The sequence below is a fragment of the Astatotilapia calliptera genome, chromosome 10, assembly GCF_900246225.1.
Source record: "Astatotilapia calliptera chromosome 10, fAstCal1.2, whole genome shotgun sequence".
Lineage (NCBI taxonomy): Eukaryota > Metazoa > Chordata > Actinopteri > Cichliformes > Cichlidae > Astatotilapia > Astatotilapia calliptera.
Genome location: NC_039311.1, coordinates 32,314,507 through 32,334,842, shown reverse-complemented (window position 1 = coordinate 32,334,842; position 20,336 = coordinate 32,314,507). Strand labels below are relative to the sequence as shown.

Here is a 20,336-nt window from a genome sequence, read left to right as displayed (position 1 = left end):
TCATGTAAACAATCATGTGGCGCACAGAAAGACGTGAAAAAGGCACATACCTTTGACGTTGTGTGACGAACTCTGTATTCCTCGTCCACATGTGTGGATGTAGCGTAACAGAATTAGTACTGCATTTTATTGCTGCCTGTAATTTATTGCAGTTTACTTGTATTTGCTTAATTGTTTATTAAATGTTTGAGGTGTGAAATAAACTGCAATGGAATTTGAAAACAAAATATGCATAGTGGGATTATAATACAAGTAAATACTGTGATAAACAGTGGTACCGCATAGGCAATCACTTAGCAGCAAGGTGAATCTGTGATGCATTAGCGTGGTCTGCACTTCTTCTTTTAAACGCCGTTACAGCTGACACAGAACGTCGTAAGAAACACAGTTTTTATGTATCTTTGAATGGCGTTTTCTGCTGAGTGACGTAAAAAGTGGCGTTCAAAGAGAGATAAAAACAGCATTCTGTCAGGATAAACAGCGTTTTTTACGCAATTTCTTAACCAAACGAGTTACAAAAGTGGCGATATTTGGCACTAATGGCTTGCCACAGTCGTCTTTTGTGCATGCAGGCTGTTTTGAGGGTTCACAGTAGAGCGTCACATGCTGTCACATTTTATTTATAGTGTGAACAAGCAGACAAAAAAAAATCAGATTTGATCAACATATCGGAATTGAGCTCTAAATGTTAAGACCTGCAGTGTGAATGTAGCCTATGTGTGTTGGAGTGGATTCAAATGAGACACTGGAGGCAAACTGATCACCAAAAGAGGAGCTGATTTATTTTAGCTGTTGCACAACGTGAAACATGAAGGTGATTGTTTTCTTGTTATTTCACAAGGATTTAAATAACTTGAGCAGAAAAACTGATTTTAAAACAACTGTACACTCTAGGACACTATGACATTATACATTTGCCTTTGTTATCTTTCAGGAGAATTTCAACTTTTCAGTACAGTAATGCATATAATGACTTTAACGTTTGATTAAACAACAAAACCTTCAGAAAATTGCTCATTTGAAACATATCAAATCAAAACAGATATGTACAAAAAAGTGCATAATGATCTAATTCCTAATGCAGAATTTCTTATATTTTGTAAATCCAAATGGAAATCCTTTGAGAGAAGATGCGGCCCTAACCTGTCCCATATTGTTCACCAGTGACTTGGTAGATATGAAGATGGTTAACCTAAACCTAACCACTGACTAAAAGTGAAATTGAGGGGGAAAAGTAAAACAAAGGGCAATGCACAAAGCTTCAAACAGGATTCACATCATCTCTTGACTAAAGGACCTTTTATCCTGCTTTGATAGCTTCAGCCTTAAACAATACATAAACTTCCCTACCCACACTAAGGGCCATACTTTGGACCTAGTCTGTTGTTCTGGACTTACCCCCTCCATCTGTACAGCTGACGAGCTGCTAATTTCGGATCATCTACTTCTCTCCTTTAATGTTCACATGACTTTCTCTGTAATTAACAATCCCCGTATTATTTCTTTCCGGAATGTCAAGAATATAAATCTTGATATCCTTTCTTCTGCCCTCTCTAGCTGCTTGTCTCTTAACAATTTGGCTATTCAAGAGGATCTAGTATTTTATTATAATCATAGCCTCAGTAGTATTTTGAATTCTCTTGCTCCACTAAAAACCAGAACTGTACTCTTTTCTCGCTCTGCACCCTGGTACACACCTGAACTCCGACTATTGAAAGCTAAAGGCCGACAGCTTGAACGTCTTTATAAGAAAACTGGCCTTACTATTCATAAGGGTATGTTTAATAACCATGTTCTGTTTTATCAGGAATGTATCAGTCAAACCAAATCTGCCTATTATTCTACCATTGTCTGTTCAAGTGAGAACTCCACCAAGACCCTATTCTCATTATTCAACTCCTTTAACAGGCCACCTGATTCTCTGCCCGCTCATCTCTATTCATCTAACTTCTGCGATGCTCTAATGCTATTCTTCACTGAAAAAATTCATAAAATACACTTAGACTTGGACCCTAATGCTCAATGTAGCTCCTCTGTCTTAACTCCACCCCCTTCTCACTTCCTCTCTGTTTTTCAACTTCCGTCTTTAACTGATATTGCTGATCTCATCCACAAATTAAAGCCTTCTACCTGCCAGCTTGATCCTATCCCCACTGTCCTTGTCAAAGCCTGTTTACCCCCTCTCCTTCCCCTCATATCTGCTATTATTCACTCACCACTGGAACTGTTCCTGCTTCCTTCAAAGTTGCTGCTATTACCCCAATCCTGAAAAAAACAGGTCTAGATCCCAACAACTTTAACAATTTCCGTCCTATCTCCAATCTACCATTCCTCTCAAAAATTCTTAAAAAAATAGTTGCTTCACAAGTCCATCTACAGTACACCTAACTGATAATAACCTTTACGAACAGTTCCAGTCTGGCTTCCGTCCTCTGCATAGCACCGAAACTGCTCTTATAAAAATGACAAACGACCTTCTTATGGCAGCTGATTCTGGTCTCCTCTCCATCCTTATTCTCCTTGATCTGAGTGCAGCCTTTGACACCATCTCCCATCCCATTCTTCTTAGCAGATTAGCTTCTATTTGTCTCTCTCATACTCCATTAGCCTGGTTTAAATCATACCTGTCTGACTGCACTCAGTTCATTCAATTAAAATCCTTCACTTCTCAGCCTTCTCCTCTATCTACTGGGGTGCCGCAGGGATCTGTCCTCGGGCCCCTTCTTTTCATCCTTTACCTTCTTCAACTCGGACATATTTTTCGTAAATATAATATTCAGTTCCACTGCTACGCCGATGACACCCAGCTCTATCTCTCTACCAAACCCGATTCTACTCTTCCTCCACCCTCCCTTATCCTCTGCTTAGCTGAACTCAATTCCTGGTTCTCCTCCAACTTCCTTAAACTCAACAGCAAAAAATCAGAACTTCTCCTGGTCGGCACTAAAAGACTGCTATCCAGAATTAACAATTTCTCTCTCACCATCAATAATTGGCTGGTCCCTGTCTCTCCCTCTGTGAAAAGCTTGGGTGTCATTCTCGATAGCACATTATCCTTTAATTCACATATCAGTAATGTCACACGTGCAGCATATTTTCAACTCCGTAATATCAATCGCCTCCGCCCTTTCTTCACTCCTCATGCCACTGCCATTCTCGCCCATAATCTTGTTATCTCTCGAATTGATTACTGTAACTCACTATTATTTGGCCTTACACAAAAATCTATTAACAAGCTGCAACGTGTCCAGAACTCTGCTGCCCGTATTATTACTAGGACTTCCTCTACCCACCACATCTCCCCCATCCTGAAGCAGCTTCACTGGCTCCCGGTTAAATTTCGCATCCATTTTAAAGTAATCCTTTATACATTTAAGGCTATTCATTCTCTCACTCCACCATACCTCTCCGATTTAGTACAGATGAACTTCCCATCCCGGTGCCTCAGATCTTCATCTTCTCTTTCTCTCTCTGTTCCTTCCGCTCGTCTGATTGCAATGGGGGGCGGGGCTTTTAGTTGCTCTGCCCCTCGACTTTGGAATTCCTTACCCCCTGACCTCAGAAATATTATAATAATATAATATTATAACAATATTATCATTCCCTCTTTTTAAGTGCACCCTCAAAACTCATCTGTTTAAAATTGCTTATGTTTAAACCTCTGTATGCTCTAACTTTTATCTGTTATTCTTATTATTGTGTATATTTCCAGTTTCTGTGTTTTTATCTGTTGTACAGTGTCCTTGGGTACTTTGAAAGGCGCTATTTTTAAATAAAATGTATTATTATTATTATTATTAAAGGAGGCATGAAAGCCAAAAGACTGCATGATGGAGAAACACGAATGGCATTTCACCCAATAGTTACCACTTTTTTGATTGCCTTGGATGTTCCTCATTGAATAAACTTTTTTGACCTCATTTAAACAGAAAATGACATTTAATCCTCTGCTTGTTATCTCAACTACCCTCGTGTTCGTCATATGTTGCACTTTTTTAAGTTAAACATTCTGCTCTGCTTGTTTACTGAAAGCTACGTTCTAACTAGATACTTCTCAATCATCATGTCATCATAAAACTTTTGTGTAGTTAATTAGCATGAACCAAAATTCTAATTCTTCCAGCTGCTCCTTTTACAGTTCATCACAGCAGATCCTCTGCCTCCATCTTACACCACCTTAAGCATCCTCCTCTGTCACACCCTCTGCTTGTCCTCACCTGCTATATACACAAATCTTATAGCATTTTAAGTCTGTTCTGACTATTGTCAATTTTGTACATTTTTTGTTCAGCATGGTGGTTAGTGTGCTGACCCTTTAAGAGAAAGGCATGGCCCATGCGGACAGGAGACGTGTCAGAAAAACTCAGACAATCGACTTAACATGTGTTGTGAAAGGTTCATAAAAAGACATTCCCTGTGAGTATGCATTATTGCTTGGCACTTTATGTCAATTAATGGCAGTTACTTACATGCTGTATTACGCAGGCTAATTTATGGTTTAGGTATTTAGGTATTTATTTATTTATTGTCATTGTCAAGAACAATGAAATTGCGTTTGGGGCTTCCATACAACCCAAAAAAAAAGAAGAAAATAATAAATACCCCTTTGTAGGCAGTTATTGGCTGTCAGCATAAGCACATGGTCATGCCGCTTGTTAAGTAACTATTTTAGTTTGTCACTCATATACACTGTATTTTGTTGTTACAGTTTCACACCTGCCATATAAAGCGAAGTCTAAACCCACACTAGCGTCAGTGACTTTTGTGTGGAGGTGTTTAACTCCTGGAAAGTAGAAAGTGGTTCCACGAGGCCAGTACGAAGTCAACCAGAAAACCCAGGTTGACCTCTCTGACACAATCCCAGCAAAACCTGTTGAAAATTACACAAGTGATTCATTGTAGATTCTCAGTTTCCATTTATTTTAATTCTGTGTGTACGCAGTGTGTCTGTATGGTATGCAGGGGACACTAATGGGAACAGGAAGGCTGCGCAGAGGGTAACTAACACAACCCAAAAAATGATTGTCTGGTCTCTGCCACCCTGGAGGCCATTGCCAGATCCTCCTGTCTCAGGTAAACCAGGGCCCTCACAGGTGAACCCGCCCACCACCTGTTTGACCCGCTGCTCTCTGGTCTGTGCCTCAGGTCAATCAGGTCCTACACCTCCAGACTCACTAACAGCTTCTTCCCCTTGGTCATTCAGACTGTTAACAAACACTATTCCCCCACACCCCAGCCCTGCCCACCCACGTTAATCTGAGCCATGGTCAGATTAACCCTACATGACTCTATTCAGACCAAGTCTTGTCTTTGCACTACTTCCAAGCACTTTGCTCTCCACTGTGTGCCTTTCTATGTTTTGTATATGTATTCCTCTAGACTCTATATGTCTTTTCTGTTTGCTATTTATTCCTATTTATGTATTTTTTTATACTCCTGCAGAGTGTAGCACCCATAATTTCACTGTACATGTACAATGACAATAAAGGGCTATTCTATTCTAAAGTAATTAACTTCCTTGAGGCATTAAGACATTCACTTTTTTTCATAGATGTAGAAAGGAAGACAAATCAGGTCATTCATTCTGAAATTACAGGAGTTTGGGTCCATTCATCTTGACATTAATACAATTTGGTATCATTTATATATAAATCACAACAACAATTAATAAATAAATATTAATTAATAATATCAATAATATTAAAAAACTTTGTTGGGCTTTGTTCTGCCTCTTGTATGAGTATCCAGTATTTTTGGAACATTTACACTGCACTAGATTGTGAAGTGTTTAATGATGCTGCTGCGTAACTCTTTACTGACCAGTCCGTAGATAATGGGGTTGATGGCTGGTGGAACGATGATGAACAGAATGCTAAAGAATTTCTTTAGGTTTTCAGACACTGAAGGAAACCTGTAACTCACAATTATGATCACTGAGGCTATTTGGTAGAGCACGTACACGACGAGGTGAGAAGCACAGGTTTGAAAGGCCTTGCTGCGGATGCTGGTGTCGATTCTGCTGTGTTTTAGAGATACTTGCAGGATCCTGATGTAGGAAAAAGCAATGATAAGGAAGATCCCTGTACTCACAGTCCAGGTCATGGCCAGACCTACCGAATAAAAAGAGACAACTGTCCTTTCAATCAAGTATTACATGTCCCCATACCCATGTGGTTTAATTGTTCCCTCAGTTAAAATCTGTTTATATCTGGAAAAAACAGCTAATAAATGCTTGAGATCTCACTGTGGGGACAAGCTTTTCTTTAAAAAAAAAAAACCATGACAACACAATCAGTTTAATTCCTTTCTCTAAAAATCCAACAAAACACAGAAGTTGCTTGTACAACAGTATAAAGTGGAGACAATGGTTTGCAATACTGCACTCATCATTTTAACTATTGAGGGAGAGAAAAAAAATTAAACTGTGAAACTAAGGCTATGAATCAAGCTGATTTGAAGCTGATAAAATGTTCAACCATCTACTGCATACACTTAGGACTGACCATAGATGTCACTGGCAGGTGTGGGAATGCAGGCCAGGCCTAGGATACCCCGGTTGCTGCAGTAAACATGCAGAATGACTCTGCCACACAATGGGACATTCATGTGGAAGCTGAAGAGCACAGCAATAGGCAGCAGAGCAAGCAACCAGGCCAGGGCGCAGCAGGAGTGCAGCCAAGCCGAGGTCATGATAGCGTGATACCTGAGAGGCTCACAGACTGCAATGTACCTGCACAGAGAAATAGAAGGGGCATTTATACTAAAAGATATGTAGTAGGTTTTAATTTAGAAGTTTTGTTAATGAAAAAAAAACAATTTAAGTCTTTTCAAAATCCTGTACTTTCTCATTTCTTTGGAAAAAAAAACTTTTTCTTACAATTCTACAAACAAAAAGAAGATAAAAACAGAAGAAGAACAGACGAAAAGAACACAATGCTGACATACAGCTAAAGGTTGGAGACATAATCCATTATCAATTCAAACAGCAGCATCAAAAAGGAAAGTTCGATTTTCTTTTTTCTTTGATTTTTACGTTGAGCTGATAGTTTTATTACCTGTCGTAGGCCATCGCACCCAGAATAGCCTGCACTGCTAGCCCATATGTGTGCACAGAAAAGGCCTGGGCAATGGCTGGGATGTATGCAATCCTCTTCTGCCCCATCAAGAAGTGCATCATGAGACCAGGCAGCACAGCTGTGGACCCCAAAAGATCACAGACTAGCAGGTGGCACACCATTACAAACATGGGTCTGTGCAGGTTCTTGTCAATAACAATCACAGATACTATGACACCATTGCCCAGCAACACCAACATGTAGGTAAACAGAGCCAGGAAGAACAGTAAAGGGCCAAACCCTGGAGGTATATAGAAGCCTTCAAGTTCAAACACAATCGGCTGTTTGAGAGGAGTCGCCATTGTTAGGTTCTCCATCCACAACAGCTCGTTTCTGCAAAACACATCAAAACCCAAGAAACAGGTAACACAAACCAGACAAAGCTTTTAGATTCATAGATACATGTTTTAGTAAAATGTAATAAAAGATTTTTTAAAAAGCTTTGAATTAATACACCACAAGATCTGGAATCAAAGAAGAGAATGACAGACAATGTCTAATGATCAAAAACTCGAAAAGCTTGAATTATACTTTTTTATCTTCTTATCCTTCTGCCTTCTCGTCTGCGTGCTGAAGTTGCTCTGACTGTTTGAGGAAACTGTGCTGTGCTTTTATTAATTTGCAGATCGTTTCTCATTCATGTTTACCACTGAAACATCAGCCTCCATCCTGGATACAACCAATAAGCTCTGTGCCTGAAGTGCCACAAACTGCAGTTCCTTGCATGGCCATTTGATTCTGGCTCCAGAATCAGTCACTCAAAGCTTCCATGTTAAAATGTCCATCTATGCAATAGAAAGCAACATGTAATGAACCAGAGATTCATATAAAGTTTTTGGACCCAAATGCAGACTCATAACATGCAAATGACTATTTACAATAATTTATTTACTCACAAACTTGAGCTCAGAATCACAACACAACTTCAGATGACAAGCATCGCCAGGGCAAGGGATCATCAGAGATTGCTGCTGGAGAATGATTAGTGACGTGCAACAGAGGGAATGATGGAGCAGCAACTCTGCAACAAAGGAAAGAGGGGTTACTGGACAAGAAGGCAAGGAAATGGCTAAAGATGAGTACTGATTGTCGTGGAGTTGGTGGGAGTGTGTTATGTACAGATTGGACGCAGGTCCTGTTCCAGAGATTCCAGAGGGGGTCCAGGGGAGGCACGATGGGCAGGAGGGCAGACAGATAAGCGGGATGAAGTCATTTGAGAGCCTAGTTCTCTCCCATCTCAAGACCCTCACGGCCCCCCTCCTGGACCCCCTGCAGTTTGCATACAGAGCCAACAGGTCTGTAGATGACGCCATCAACATGGCCCTACACTTCATCCTGCAGCATCTGGACTCCCCAGGAACCTACGCCAGGATCCTGTTTGTGGACTTCAGCTCTGCCTTCAACACCATCCTTCCAGACCATCTCCGAGGCAAGCTTTCCCAGATGAATGTGCCTGATCCCATCTGCCGGTGGATCACTGACTTCCTGATGGACAGGAAACAGCATGTGAGGCTGGGAAAGAATGTCTCGGACTCCCGGACCATCAGCACCGGCTCCCCTCAGGGCTGTGTTCTTTCTCCTCTGCTCTTCTCCCTGTACACCAACTGCTGCACCTCCACCCACCAGTCTGTCAAGCTAATCAAGTTTGCAGATGACACCACCGTCATTGGGCTCATCTCGGACGGGGACGAGTCTGCCTACAGGAGGGAGGTTGAACGTCTGGTGTCTTGGTGCAGCCACAACAACCTGGTGCTGAATGCCCAGAAGACAGTGGAGATTATTGTGGACTTCAGGAAGCACACAGCCCCACTCCCCCCCATCATCCTGACTGACACCCCCATCACCTCTGTGGACTCATTCCGCTTCCTGGGTACCACCATCACCCAGGACCTGAAGTGGGAGCCCACCATCACCTCCGTCATCAAGAAAGCCCAGCAGAGGATGTACTTCCTGAGGCAGCTGAAGAAATTCAACCTGCCAACACGGACGATGATGCAATTCTACACTGCAATCATCGAGTCCATCCTCACCTCCTCCATCACCATGTGGTACGCTGGAGCCACTATCAGGGACAAACAGAGACTGCAGCGTGTTGTGCGCTCTGCTGAGAAGGTGATTGGCTGCAGACTCCCATCTCTGCAGGACCTGTACACCTCCAGGACACTGCGGCGTGCAGCCCGGATCTCAGCTGACCCTTCTCACCCTGGACACAGTCTGTTTGACCTGCTCCCCTCAGGCAGGAGGCTCCGGTCCATTCGCACCAGAACCTCTCGCCATAAGAACAGTTTCTTCCCCTCTGCTGTTGGACACATGAACAATAACCACATGACTGTCCCCGCCACTAACACATGACCCTACGCTGTGTCACTGCATCATTCCATGTTTGGCACTGATCACCACCTGCACTCATGTATATATCATGTATATATCTTTCTACGTAGCACTCATAATTCTTATTCTCATGTATATCTCATGCACATATCTTTCTTTCTACATAGCACTTTAATTCTTATTGTCTGCACTGAAGCACCGCAGCAATTTCCTAATGTTGTAAACCTCAACATCTGGCAATAAACCCATTCTGATCCTGATTCTGATTCTGATTCTGATGAATATTGAAACCTCTGCTGTAGACAGACCTTAGAAGTGGAAGCAACCTGAACCAGCACTGGAGAGTAACAGGGCAGGAGGAGAAGACACAAAGAGGCAACGGTAGACACGGGTGAAATGAGCATATCAAATCAAATCACTTTTATTGTCACATCACATGTGCAGGTACATTGGTACAGCACATGTGAGTGAAATTCTTGTGTGCGAGTTTCACAAGCAACAGAGTTGTGCAAAATACAATAATGTAAACAAGCAAAATACAAGAATGGCTACATCTGAAACTAATAAATATATGTACAATATATAATAGTATATGCTGAGAACAAAAGAGTTACTACCAAATGTAGCAGGATGAACTGGCAAAGAGTAGGAGGCAGCACTGATTTAACCCTCTGGGGTCGACGGTTGCAATTCACATGACCAATTTAAGACAACACTGCAACAAGATGCAGTGACCCAGAGTCTCCATTTCACTTTGTGTTAAAGTGCAGACTTCAAACTACATACCGGTTTCAAATTGTGTTGATAGGCCATGTAACACCAGAGCAGTTATGAAAAATGTAAGCTGTGTTTCTTCCTAAATACTATTGTCGCATTTCCTGCAGGAAAAAAAATGCATTTTCTAGCATACACTCTCTGCTATGCGTGTTAAAATGTATCATGTCAACCAATCAAAAAATTATATGGCAACATGCATAGCTGGACTGTGATTTCTCTTTTTTATGGACCGATGTTTTTTTTGTTTGTTTGTTTGTTGTTTTGTTTTTTTGTGTGGTATAAACAATGAAAGGTGGTGGATTGGCCAGATGCTGGCCGATGTGTAAAAATAACTCAGTTGTTTGCAGCGATGGGAATAACGGCGTTACTTTTTTCAGTAACGAGTAATCTAACTAATTACTATTCCTATCGTTACAAAGCCGTTACTGTTACCAACAAGAAATTGCGCTCCGTTACTATTTTTCAACAAACAGACGGTTGAAGCTGTGTTCAGCTTACCGCATCTTATATCAGTTGCACGGAAGTAGCTGTAAGTAATCTGGACACTACGGCTTTAAGCAGCTGCGCTCCCGCGGTAATCATGATCACTGTCTGGCACAACACCTGGATCTCAGGGGGCAAAACAATCACATGAGTGCTGCTGTTTGACTGAGGAAGAATAAAGTAGTCGTGGTCAATCACATGACCACTTAAAGACAAAGCAACAAGGTGACATATACCAGTTTATAAACTGTGTGGCCACGTAAAACCAGAGTCATGATAAACAATATATACGCTGCGTTTTTTCCTCAATAGTTTCGTCACGTTTACTGTCTAAGGACAGCGCAGCGAGCACGCTCTGCTTATGAGCAAGAAATAAAAAAACAAAACATAAAACAGCCCGTTTGTGTTGGTGGAAAAATGTAACATGTCGACCAATCAAAAAATGATTTGGCAACATGACGTTTGGTTGTTTAGGAAGAGGCGGAAGATTTAGGAGTGACGGCGAGAGAGAGCGAGAGAGCAGAAAAAGAGAGAGAGCGAGTTTTGAGATGTGAGAGATTTGTGATGTTTAGCGTGTTTGCAGTGTGTAGTTAATGTGTTGTGGATAGTTTTGTGTTGTGTGTCAGAACATTGAGGCGACTGCTGTCTCCAGGTAGAAACAGGAGTGATACACCTGCTGCTGTCAGACCTGCAGGTATCAGGCTGTGATGTTTCCTTTATAGTGGACAGAAATGTTTGGAGTGGCACAAGTTACAGTAAAAAATATCACTTTTTCTACTCGGATTTTATGTTTTTTGTCTGATTTTAGATCAGTTGTGTTAGTACAGTCAAAATGAAAACAAAGCTGTAAATTCAGACACGTGAGGCTGTGCTGAAAAGAATGAGACCAAACAAGGCAAATAAATAGTTTTTAAAGGTGAAATGTGGAGGAAACATCAGACGTAGTTAAAAATGGCCAATTATACCCTGGACCCCAGAGGGTTAAACATTTTTTAAAGTAACATAATAGTTACTTTTGAAGTAATTAATTACTTTTTAGAATCTTGTAACTCAGTTACTAACTCAGTTACTTTTTTGAAGAAGTAACTAGTAACTATAATTAATAACTTTTTCAAAGTAACTTGCCCAACACTGTTTGGTGCTGGCTTCTGCAGAGGCCAGCAGTTGGAAGCTTTTTGAAACAGGAGCCAACAGCAGATGAATGGAGAGGCAAGCCTTTATTTGTCTGGTGGCAGATGATGAGCATGAAAACTATGAAAAAACTATGACACACTACGAATCACTACGACAGGCTGTGGTGAGGATAACAGACATCCTGACAATACACACTGACTAAATACACACTAGGATGATTAGGGGGAGTGAAAACATATGAGGAAACAGCTGATACACATGAATGACGGGACAGGGGAAGTGAAACTGTGGCGTGGGTGTGGTCTCTGGCCAGCTGCAGAGGAGGGTGACGCAATGAGCTCCCGAAGCAGCGCAGGGGCGGGGTGAACAGGTGTGCTGGAATGTGAATGTGACTCTTTATATGTTCACAGTGACTGTCGGAGGGGAAGGAGAGCGGCCATGACAGCGGAGCGGGACTGTCTTTGTTCCATTGTAAAATCACACTAAAACCTAATGTCAAAATAAAGAAGTGCTGTCACCACGCCCGTGTCTTGTACGTGTGTAAAGGGTCCAACTTCACAGAAACTAAATACAATGAACAAAGAACACAAGATTCCTTCAAAATAAAACAGGAAACATGGAGAAAAATACAAAAAAAAAAACAGCGAAATAAAACTAAAATGCGCACAACACTGCGTCGCAGACCCAGTACCATGAAATTTTTTGTCTGAATTTCTTAGGGTGCCTGGGTCATCAACCCAGAGTTTTCAGTTTTGCGTTATTATTGAACTGATTTTTATATTATTTATCATTTTGTTTTGGTTTCTTTGTCAGAGTTGTGCTTTCTGGTTTCTCTCGCTGGTTCCCGTGTCTGCTGTATCCGCTTGTCAGTGATCACTGTCAGCCTAACCATCGGGAACCCTCACGTTAACCTTTATCAAGTGGAAAAAAGTTAGCTTTCATCCTCCAGCTTCACTGTGTTTATGCTAACATAGCTGTGTCGCTAGCAATCACGTAGCACATCATTATATAGCAGCTAGCCCAACTTCAGTAACCCTACAAACGTCACTGCTGTTTAGTTTTCTGTCTTCATTTATGTTGGAGGTGGCAGCAGAGCTGGTGTATCATGTTCAGGTGGAAACAATCTAACTTCTAACTGTTAAATTTCATATATTCTGTTTTCATGGATGCCTGGATGTTACACCTGGTAAAACAGCCACACTGATCATTTTATTAAAGATGAAAGAATTTAGACAGTTTGTAACTCTCAGTAATGCTGCAGAGCTCCTTTGACTTTGGGACCTGCAGCGGAGTTTGGACCTGGAAACAGCTAATGACATCAAACTTAAAGACCGGATAGCATCTCTATTGCTTAATGCATAATTGTGTTGTGAATATTCATCCTTAATCTGTATAAATGCACATGCTTCAGAAAAATTATAGTAATTACAAAATGGTACATTTCAGGCTAGAATAGCAAAGGGGAAGCTGTCAGAGGAACGGAAGAGAACGAACAATGATATTTAAAAAAGAAGGAGAGAAAAAATTAACAGCCAGCCTGAGTTGAAGAAAGAGTTTCTCATAAAGTGAAAGATGGAGAAATAGAGTGAAAAAGAGAAAAATAAAGAACATCAGTGATCTGAAAGGAAGAGAAAAAAGTCAGAAGAGAAGGTTTTGGAAACAAGCACAGAGACGAAAGGAGAGAAAGTCCAGCAGCGTCTAAACACAACCACAGAGAACTTTAGGAATCAGCAGCAGGCGGCTGCTTGCTGGTGAACTATTAAGATGCAGAACTTGACGTGTGCAAAAACAGAATTGTTATGATGCGTCTTGTGATATTACAAAGGTTGTTAAGGTTTAATGGTCATTTTGAAAGAAATAATATCTTGTTTTCTACTAGTGTGTCACCACCGTCAGACGTTGTCAACTCCATAATATTGTCAAGGCTCGGCTGTGTGGCAGGCAGGAGGAGGACCCAAACGCAAAACTCACAGACACGGGGATGAACTCAAAATCACAGCTTTAATGCTGGAATGGCAGAACATAGGAAATACAAAACTAAACTGGGAACAGTAAACTAACATACGCAGAGAGACACAGGGAGATCCACACAACATGAGGGACGACGTCACACTGAACAGAGGGAGACGCAGACAGAAATACACAGAGGGTTAACGAGGGGAGTGGGAACACACGGGGAACACAGGTGACACTGATAATCATAACGAGACAGGGCGGGGTGAACTGAACACTGACGGGAGAGGTGAAACAGGAAGTACAGGAGGAGAGAGAGCACGAGTAGAACACCAACGTAACAGGCAGGGGAGACATGGAATAAACACGAAAGGGGACGAGGGCTCATAAATACATAGAGGGCACACAGGGGGAAGAGAGAGCACGGGGAGAACTTAGACATAATGGGCAGGGGAAGCATGGAATAAAATACAAACATACAAGGAAACTAAGAACACTGGGCCAACATGGCCCAGGACCATGACAAATATGGAGTTTTTGTTTACTTTTCTGTTTTGAAGAACCATATATTTTCCTCCCATATCTTTTTGAAAAATCAAAAAATATATTTTAGAAAATTAAAACCTGTTTTGTCCCTGATCTCAGGAATCACTGAGGTACATACAAGGGTTAAAAAGTTTAACACAGATTACAACTCACACTGGGTAAAAAGTCAAGGAGAAAACATGTATTTTTAAGTGAGTTAAAAAAAAAAAAAAAAGCAGGGGCTGGAGCCTGCCCGACCTCCAGAGGCAGGTTATTCTACAGTTTAGGAGCGAGAACTTCAAAGGCTCCTCTGGATTTGTAAAATGTCTTTGAGACAGTCAAAAGCACCTGGTTAGCTGATCTTTAGAGCATGTGATGGCATGTGATGGTGAAACAGCACAGACAAATACGATTAAGACATTTAAAAACAAATCAAATAATTTTAAAATGGATTCAAAACTTAACGAGGAACCAATGAAGCGACACTAAAACCGGAGTTATGTGCCCTCGTTTGCTTGTACCAGTTAAAAATCGTGCAGCAGCGTTTTGTACCAGCTGTTGACGAAAGAGGAAGGACTGGCTAATCCGAATCAACAGAGGATTGCAATAACCCAGACAAGGGGTGATAACTGCATAGATCAGAGTCTCTAGGTGTCATCTACACAGGAAGGTAGATATTGACACACACAGTCATTACTTTTACTGTGGCACAAATTGTTGTAAAGCTTTTGAGGGTCAGCCTTCAGTTTACTAAGTCATTGTGATTATTTTGTAAGCTTGTTAAACAGTTTGACGCTTTTTCCAAAACTTCGGTTTCAGCAACAAACAAGGAGCAAATAAGTCACTGAGGGCCGAGTGCTTGTTTCTTTGAGCTGCAGTGACGGCACTCATTAGTGACTACAGCCACTCCAGAGAAAATCAGTCCAGCTGGGACTCTTTTCCTCTGCTGAGATCATTTCATGTCTTATTAGCGAGAGTTATTAATTCTGCAAGTAAAGTGTCCTGGTTTCAAACTAATTGCACAATGAACCTTTAGAGTCTGAACAAATAATATTCCTTATTATAGTTAGACCAATGACGCTAATATGAAACATAAACATAGGATATACATGACTTATATTTTTTCATTTTAACAGTGTGTGTGTGTGTGTGTGTGTGTGTGTGTGTGTGTGTGTGTGTGTGTGTGTGTGTGTGTGTGTCTTCTGTTTTGTATCACAAGAGAAGATCAACAAAAACTAAATATAAACAGTTCCAGTTATCTCTGTGAAATCCAGGATAGTTTTCGACTATCACTGATGAAACTGTAAGAGTTTCAGCTTATTTGGTAAATTCAGACACCCAGAAAAATTACAGCTAAAAGGTTAAATTTACAGAGCTCACACTTTGTCATGTGACTCAAAGTTTCCTCCTCTGGTCTCCTCCTTCTCCTGCAACAAAAGACACACACCCATAAATCCACCCCTTTGTCACATCTGGGTGGGGGTAACCTTGCATAGTGGTGTTAAGTCAGTCAACTTTTGTCAGCTTTTACCAGTCCAGTCAGTTCCCCATTTTTTCATTCATTATTCATTCATTCATTGCTGATTGTGGAATCTATCGTCGCATTTCGTTTCCACCCTCAGCAATATGATGCCATTTCAAAAAGAAAAAGAATTGAGACTAGATTACTTCGCTAAATCCTTTCAGACAGGAACTCACTTTGCGACTGTTCCTGACAACACTGTCTAGCTCTTCCTGTTCTGATTGTGGTTGTTTTAGGCTGAGAAACACCAAACACTCTGCATATTATTGTTGCTTGTTTTCATCAACAACGCAACTATTTTCTTTCGTTTGTGTCCACTGGAGTAGAAGGTGACCTGCAGACTCACCTCTTCCCCAGTTGGAGACCGCTTCACACACACTCTTCTGGAGCACGCACACACACACTGACATCAGACACATTCACCTGCTTTGCGCACTTATTTTCTTCCTTCAATGACCTACATACTACGTGCTGCCCGGTGAATACTTTCAATGTATTCCATCCCCTTTCAAGGCAGACTTACTCAGTTTATTCCCCATTTCAAGACAACTTTCAGCCACACACAGAACACGTCTGGTCTGTACTCACTCACATCCCGCACACACACACAAAATAGGCCTATGATCTCCCTTACAGCAGAGGAGAAACCATCCTTAAAAACTCAACGGCCCTAATTGCGGAGAACCCTGCTTAAAAAAACTTGCGGAGAAACCAGACCTCCTTAAAAAACTGGTGGGGAAACCAGGTAGCTTGCGTCTGCATGCACAGCTAGCGCCCTGCCGTACATGCGTTTAATCGCATGGTCACAGTGACGAATAAGGCCCTCTCTCTTTACTTACTGTTGTGTTGCTTCTCGTTCACAGGGAGAGTCTCTGGATGCCGTCAATCAGCCTCCAACCTGAGGGGAGGTCAGACGTTAACTCACCGGCCTGGCCACAAATTAAATACCGGGGCTTTCATCAAGCATCTCGGACGTCCTGGCTGCTAGCAGACTGCGGCGTCGGCGTCTCTCCCTCCTCAGTGGAAGCCATTTGCTGGGCTCTGGCTCGGAAGGACCAAATAAATGTTGTGTCTGCGCTTCCACAGGCCCCGCTGGTTTAGAAACTTATTCCCGTTAACGAAGCAAGACAAACAGCTTAACCGGGATTTCACATGCTATAGCAAGGGAAGGATCTCAGAGCAGCCCTTTTGCCTTTGGTGTCAGACCACTTCGAAGAACCACCACCCCACAGCAGCCTTTTATTTCTGTGACACACAGTTTACACAAACACCCATTGTAAACCCCCCTATGGTGTCAAGCACTAGGTGTGTGTGTGTGTGTGTGTGTGTGTGTGTGTGTGTGTGTGTGTGTGTGTGTGTGTGTGTGTGTGTGACCTCCTGCTCACAAAAGGGTCATAAAGGCAGGAAGTTTACTAAACAAGAAAACAGAACCTTCATGTGCCTATAATAAAGCACTACAGCCTCCCCCACCATTCAACAGGCTGGGGAGGGGGTCCGAAACATGTCTTTGATCCTATAGTTTGAACCAAGACTTACAAATGTAAGTACAATGATGGCAACATTTAACAATTTGACTCCAACAGGAAACATTTCCCAGCTTGGTGAAGAACACTCATTCAGACAGAAAGATCCCTCAAACATCAGTAAGATAGTTTGGATTCATGCAGGTTTCATAGTAAAAATGTAATCAGATTAATTTATCTGATTCTTCACAGTATATTTATGTTCCCCATTTTTGTCTGTGTGCTGCGCTCATTTTCCCCTTTGTTTTTATTGTTTTAAGATCCCAGGTATCACTTTTTTAACAAACTAATAATTAAATACATACACAAACACCACTTAGCTGATTAACTGGCTACAGCCTGCTTCACACTACATATATGCAAACCACACAACACTATTAAATATCTCTTTGCAGAGATTGTCTGAAAATATGTACCATTAGTCTGTTTTTTGGAGAATGTGAGAAAGTAATGGCTGCGCGTTATTAAATGTTATGGTCCTTAACATGTCAGCTCAAACTCTGATATACTATGTAGGTATAGTGCACGTAAACTATGGAGAATTTCCAACTGTCGGCATGCTCTATCCAGAAAACACAATAATCTGAAGCAGATTATTTCCTGCTGGGTCCTACATATGGGAAAGTATAACTTTACACAAAGTCCAAACAACATTATCATGACACTGTTAATATGTTGATGAATGGTAATAAATAAACTGATGTTTACTGACAAGTGTGAGAATAGATTATCGTATTATTGGGGATTTAGTTGTATTAACCATAGTAAAGCATTATATTCATCATTCATTTACACACACACTGAACATTCTGGTCACTTCATCACTTAAATCACTTTAAGCATATTTGCACTGCACAAGACATAATGTGGATCGCACAACACTGGTCACTATATTCTTCATTTCCATTTAATACTTGTACAGCTGCTGTTATTGTGTATATATTTATATTTCTCATACATTTGTATATAGTTCTATACTGTGTATTTTGTTGTACAGTTATTTTATTTTTCAACTTTAATTTTTATATTTTATTTTATTTTATTCCTTCCTAGTAAAATTTACCCTTTTTAATTTTCATATTTATTTCCTATCTTATTCGTAGCCTTTTCTTTTTTCTTTAGGTCACGAGCAGTTGTGTAAGCATTTCACTGCATATCGTACTGTGTATGACTGTGTACGTGACAAATAAAATTTTAATTTGATTTGATTTGAATTTTAAGTAGGTCACAGGTAAAGCTACTAAACATTCACACATAGAATTGGGAGAATAGGTCAGAGGTGTATGTGAGAAGCAGAGACGACAGAAAAGCTGCCGTTAGTGGGATGAGGATTTGGTAAGCCAAAGCAAGGAGAACACTGTGTGCGGAGAAGTGGGCAGCAAGGACACGAGATAGGGAGGCAGGAGGTAGAGAGGGATCCGCAGGAACCTAGTTTGAGAGACAAAGGTTGTTGATGTCTGTGATTAAATGTGTGCTGCTGGGACTGCCCCAGCAGATTTTGATGTTGGATGCTGACCTGTGAAAATCCCCATGTATATGTAATAAAATTAATTGGTTGTTGACTTTGGCTGCGTTAGGTTTGTTTTGGTTTTTGCTTTTGACACTATTACATGTGTTAGGGAGGTTTTATCATCATTTTCCACTCATCCATTCGTTCACACACTACTGGTGGTACTGATTACACACACCACTCTGTTTTTGACAGTAGGGTTCTTTTCGGTTTTATTTGTTTAAAAGAATAAAGCAGCTTGGATTACATTCCTAACCATGTCTGTGTTAGGTGTGGCTGTGTGCAAACAGGAATAGGACCCAAGGTGCAGACTCCGGAGACAGAACTTAAACAAAAACAGCTTTAATGCTGAACGCAAACATGACATAACTGGAAAACTCTCAAAATAAACTTACACCGGTGGACAGGCAAAACACACAGCAAAATAAACGGTAGATCGCGACACGGACACAGAGAAACACTGGGCTTAAATACACAGAGGGAGCAATCAGGGAATGGGTAACAGGAGGGAAACACAGCTGGGACAAATCAGGACTGACGAGACCAAAGAAGCGTAAACTGAACACACTGAGATAAGACACAGACCTTCAAAGTAAAACAGGAAACGCATAACACAGACTGAACAAAGACACAGGCTCATAAGCAGGCACTACAAAGGGAACAGAGACGTGGGAACAGGGCAGACACAAAACACTGACTGAACACGGGGATATAGGAACTTAAGATACACATAGACGCGAACTAGACAAGGGGATGCTCTGTCTCCCCTATCACCTGCAACTAAAGAAGACAGAGACCTAAGCCATAAGACAGAACTCAAAGAATCAAATCAAATCAAATCAAATCACTTTTTATTGTCACATCACATGTGCAGGCACACTGGCACAGCACATGCGAGTGAAATTCTTGTGTGCGAGCCCCACAAGCAACAGAGATGTGCAAACACAACAACACAAACGAGCAAAATACAAGAATGGCCAACCTGAAACTAATAAATATATGTACAATATATAATAGTGTATGCATTTCTGGATGTGTATACTAAATATTTTCCTACGTGTGTGTGTGTGTGTGTTTGTGTGTGTGTGTGTGTGTGTGTGTGTGTGTGTGTGTGTGTGTGTGTGTGTGTGTGTGTATACACATTTTTACAAATTAAATAGTAAAAAAATAAAATAAAATAATAATAATAATAATAATAATAAAATATATAAAATATACAGAGTTGAATATGTGCAAAACAAGTGGCATTTATATACAGTGTGGAGTGCATAATGTTGAAGTTCCAGTAGTGAAGCTGAGGTGTCTATGACGTGTTCAGCAGTCTGATGGCCTGATGGAAAAAGCTGTCTCTCAGTCTGCTGGTACGGGACCGGATGCTGCAGAACCTCCTTCCTGATGGAAGCAGTCTGAACAGTTTATGGCTGGGAAAGAAACCAAAAACTAGGAAGTATAAATAATATAAT

The 20,336-nt window shown here is 41.1% G+C and overlaps 1 protein-coding gene across 1 annotated transcript; it reads right to left on the bottom strand.

Moving 5' to 3' along the window:
* Positions 1–5,733: 5,733 nt before the first annotated feature.
* Positions 5,734–8,341, bottom strand: LOC113030137 (olfactory receptor 10G6-like). Its single transcript, XM_026181302.1, has 6 exons — positions 8,235–8,341; positions 8,012–8,136; positions 7,763–7,900; positions 7,056–7,448; positions 6,504–6,730; positions 5,734–6,110 (listed from the first exon to the last, which is right to left on the bottom strand). Exons 4-6 carry the CDS (start codon positions 7,430–7,432, stop codon positions 5,773–5,775), a joined length of 942 nt encoding a protein of 313 aa, XP_026037087.1. The 5' UTR covers positions 7,433–7,448; positions 7,763–7,900; positions 8,012–8,136; positions 8,235–8,341; the 3' UTR covers positions 5,734–5,772.
* Between the last annotated feature and the right edge of the window lie 11,995 nt (positions 8,342–20,336).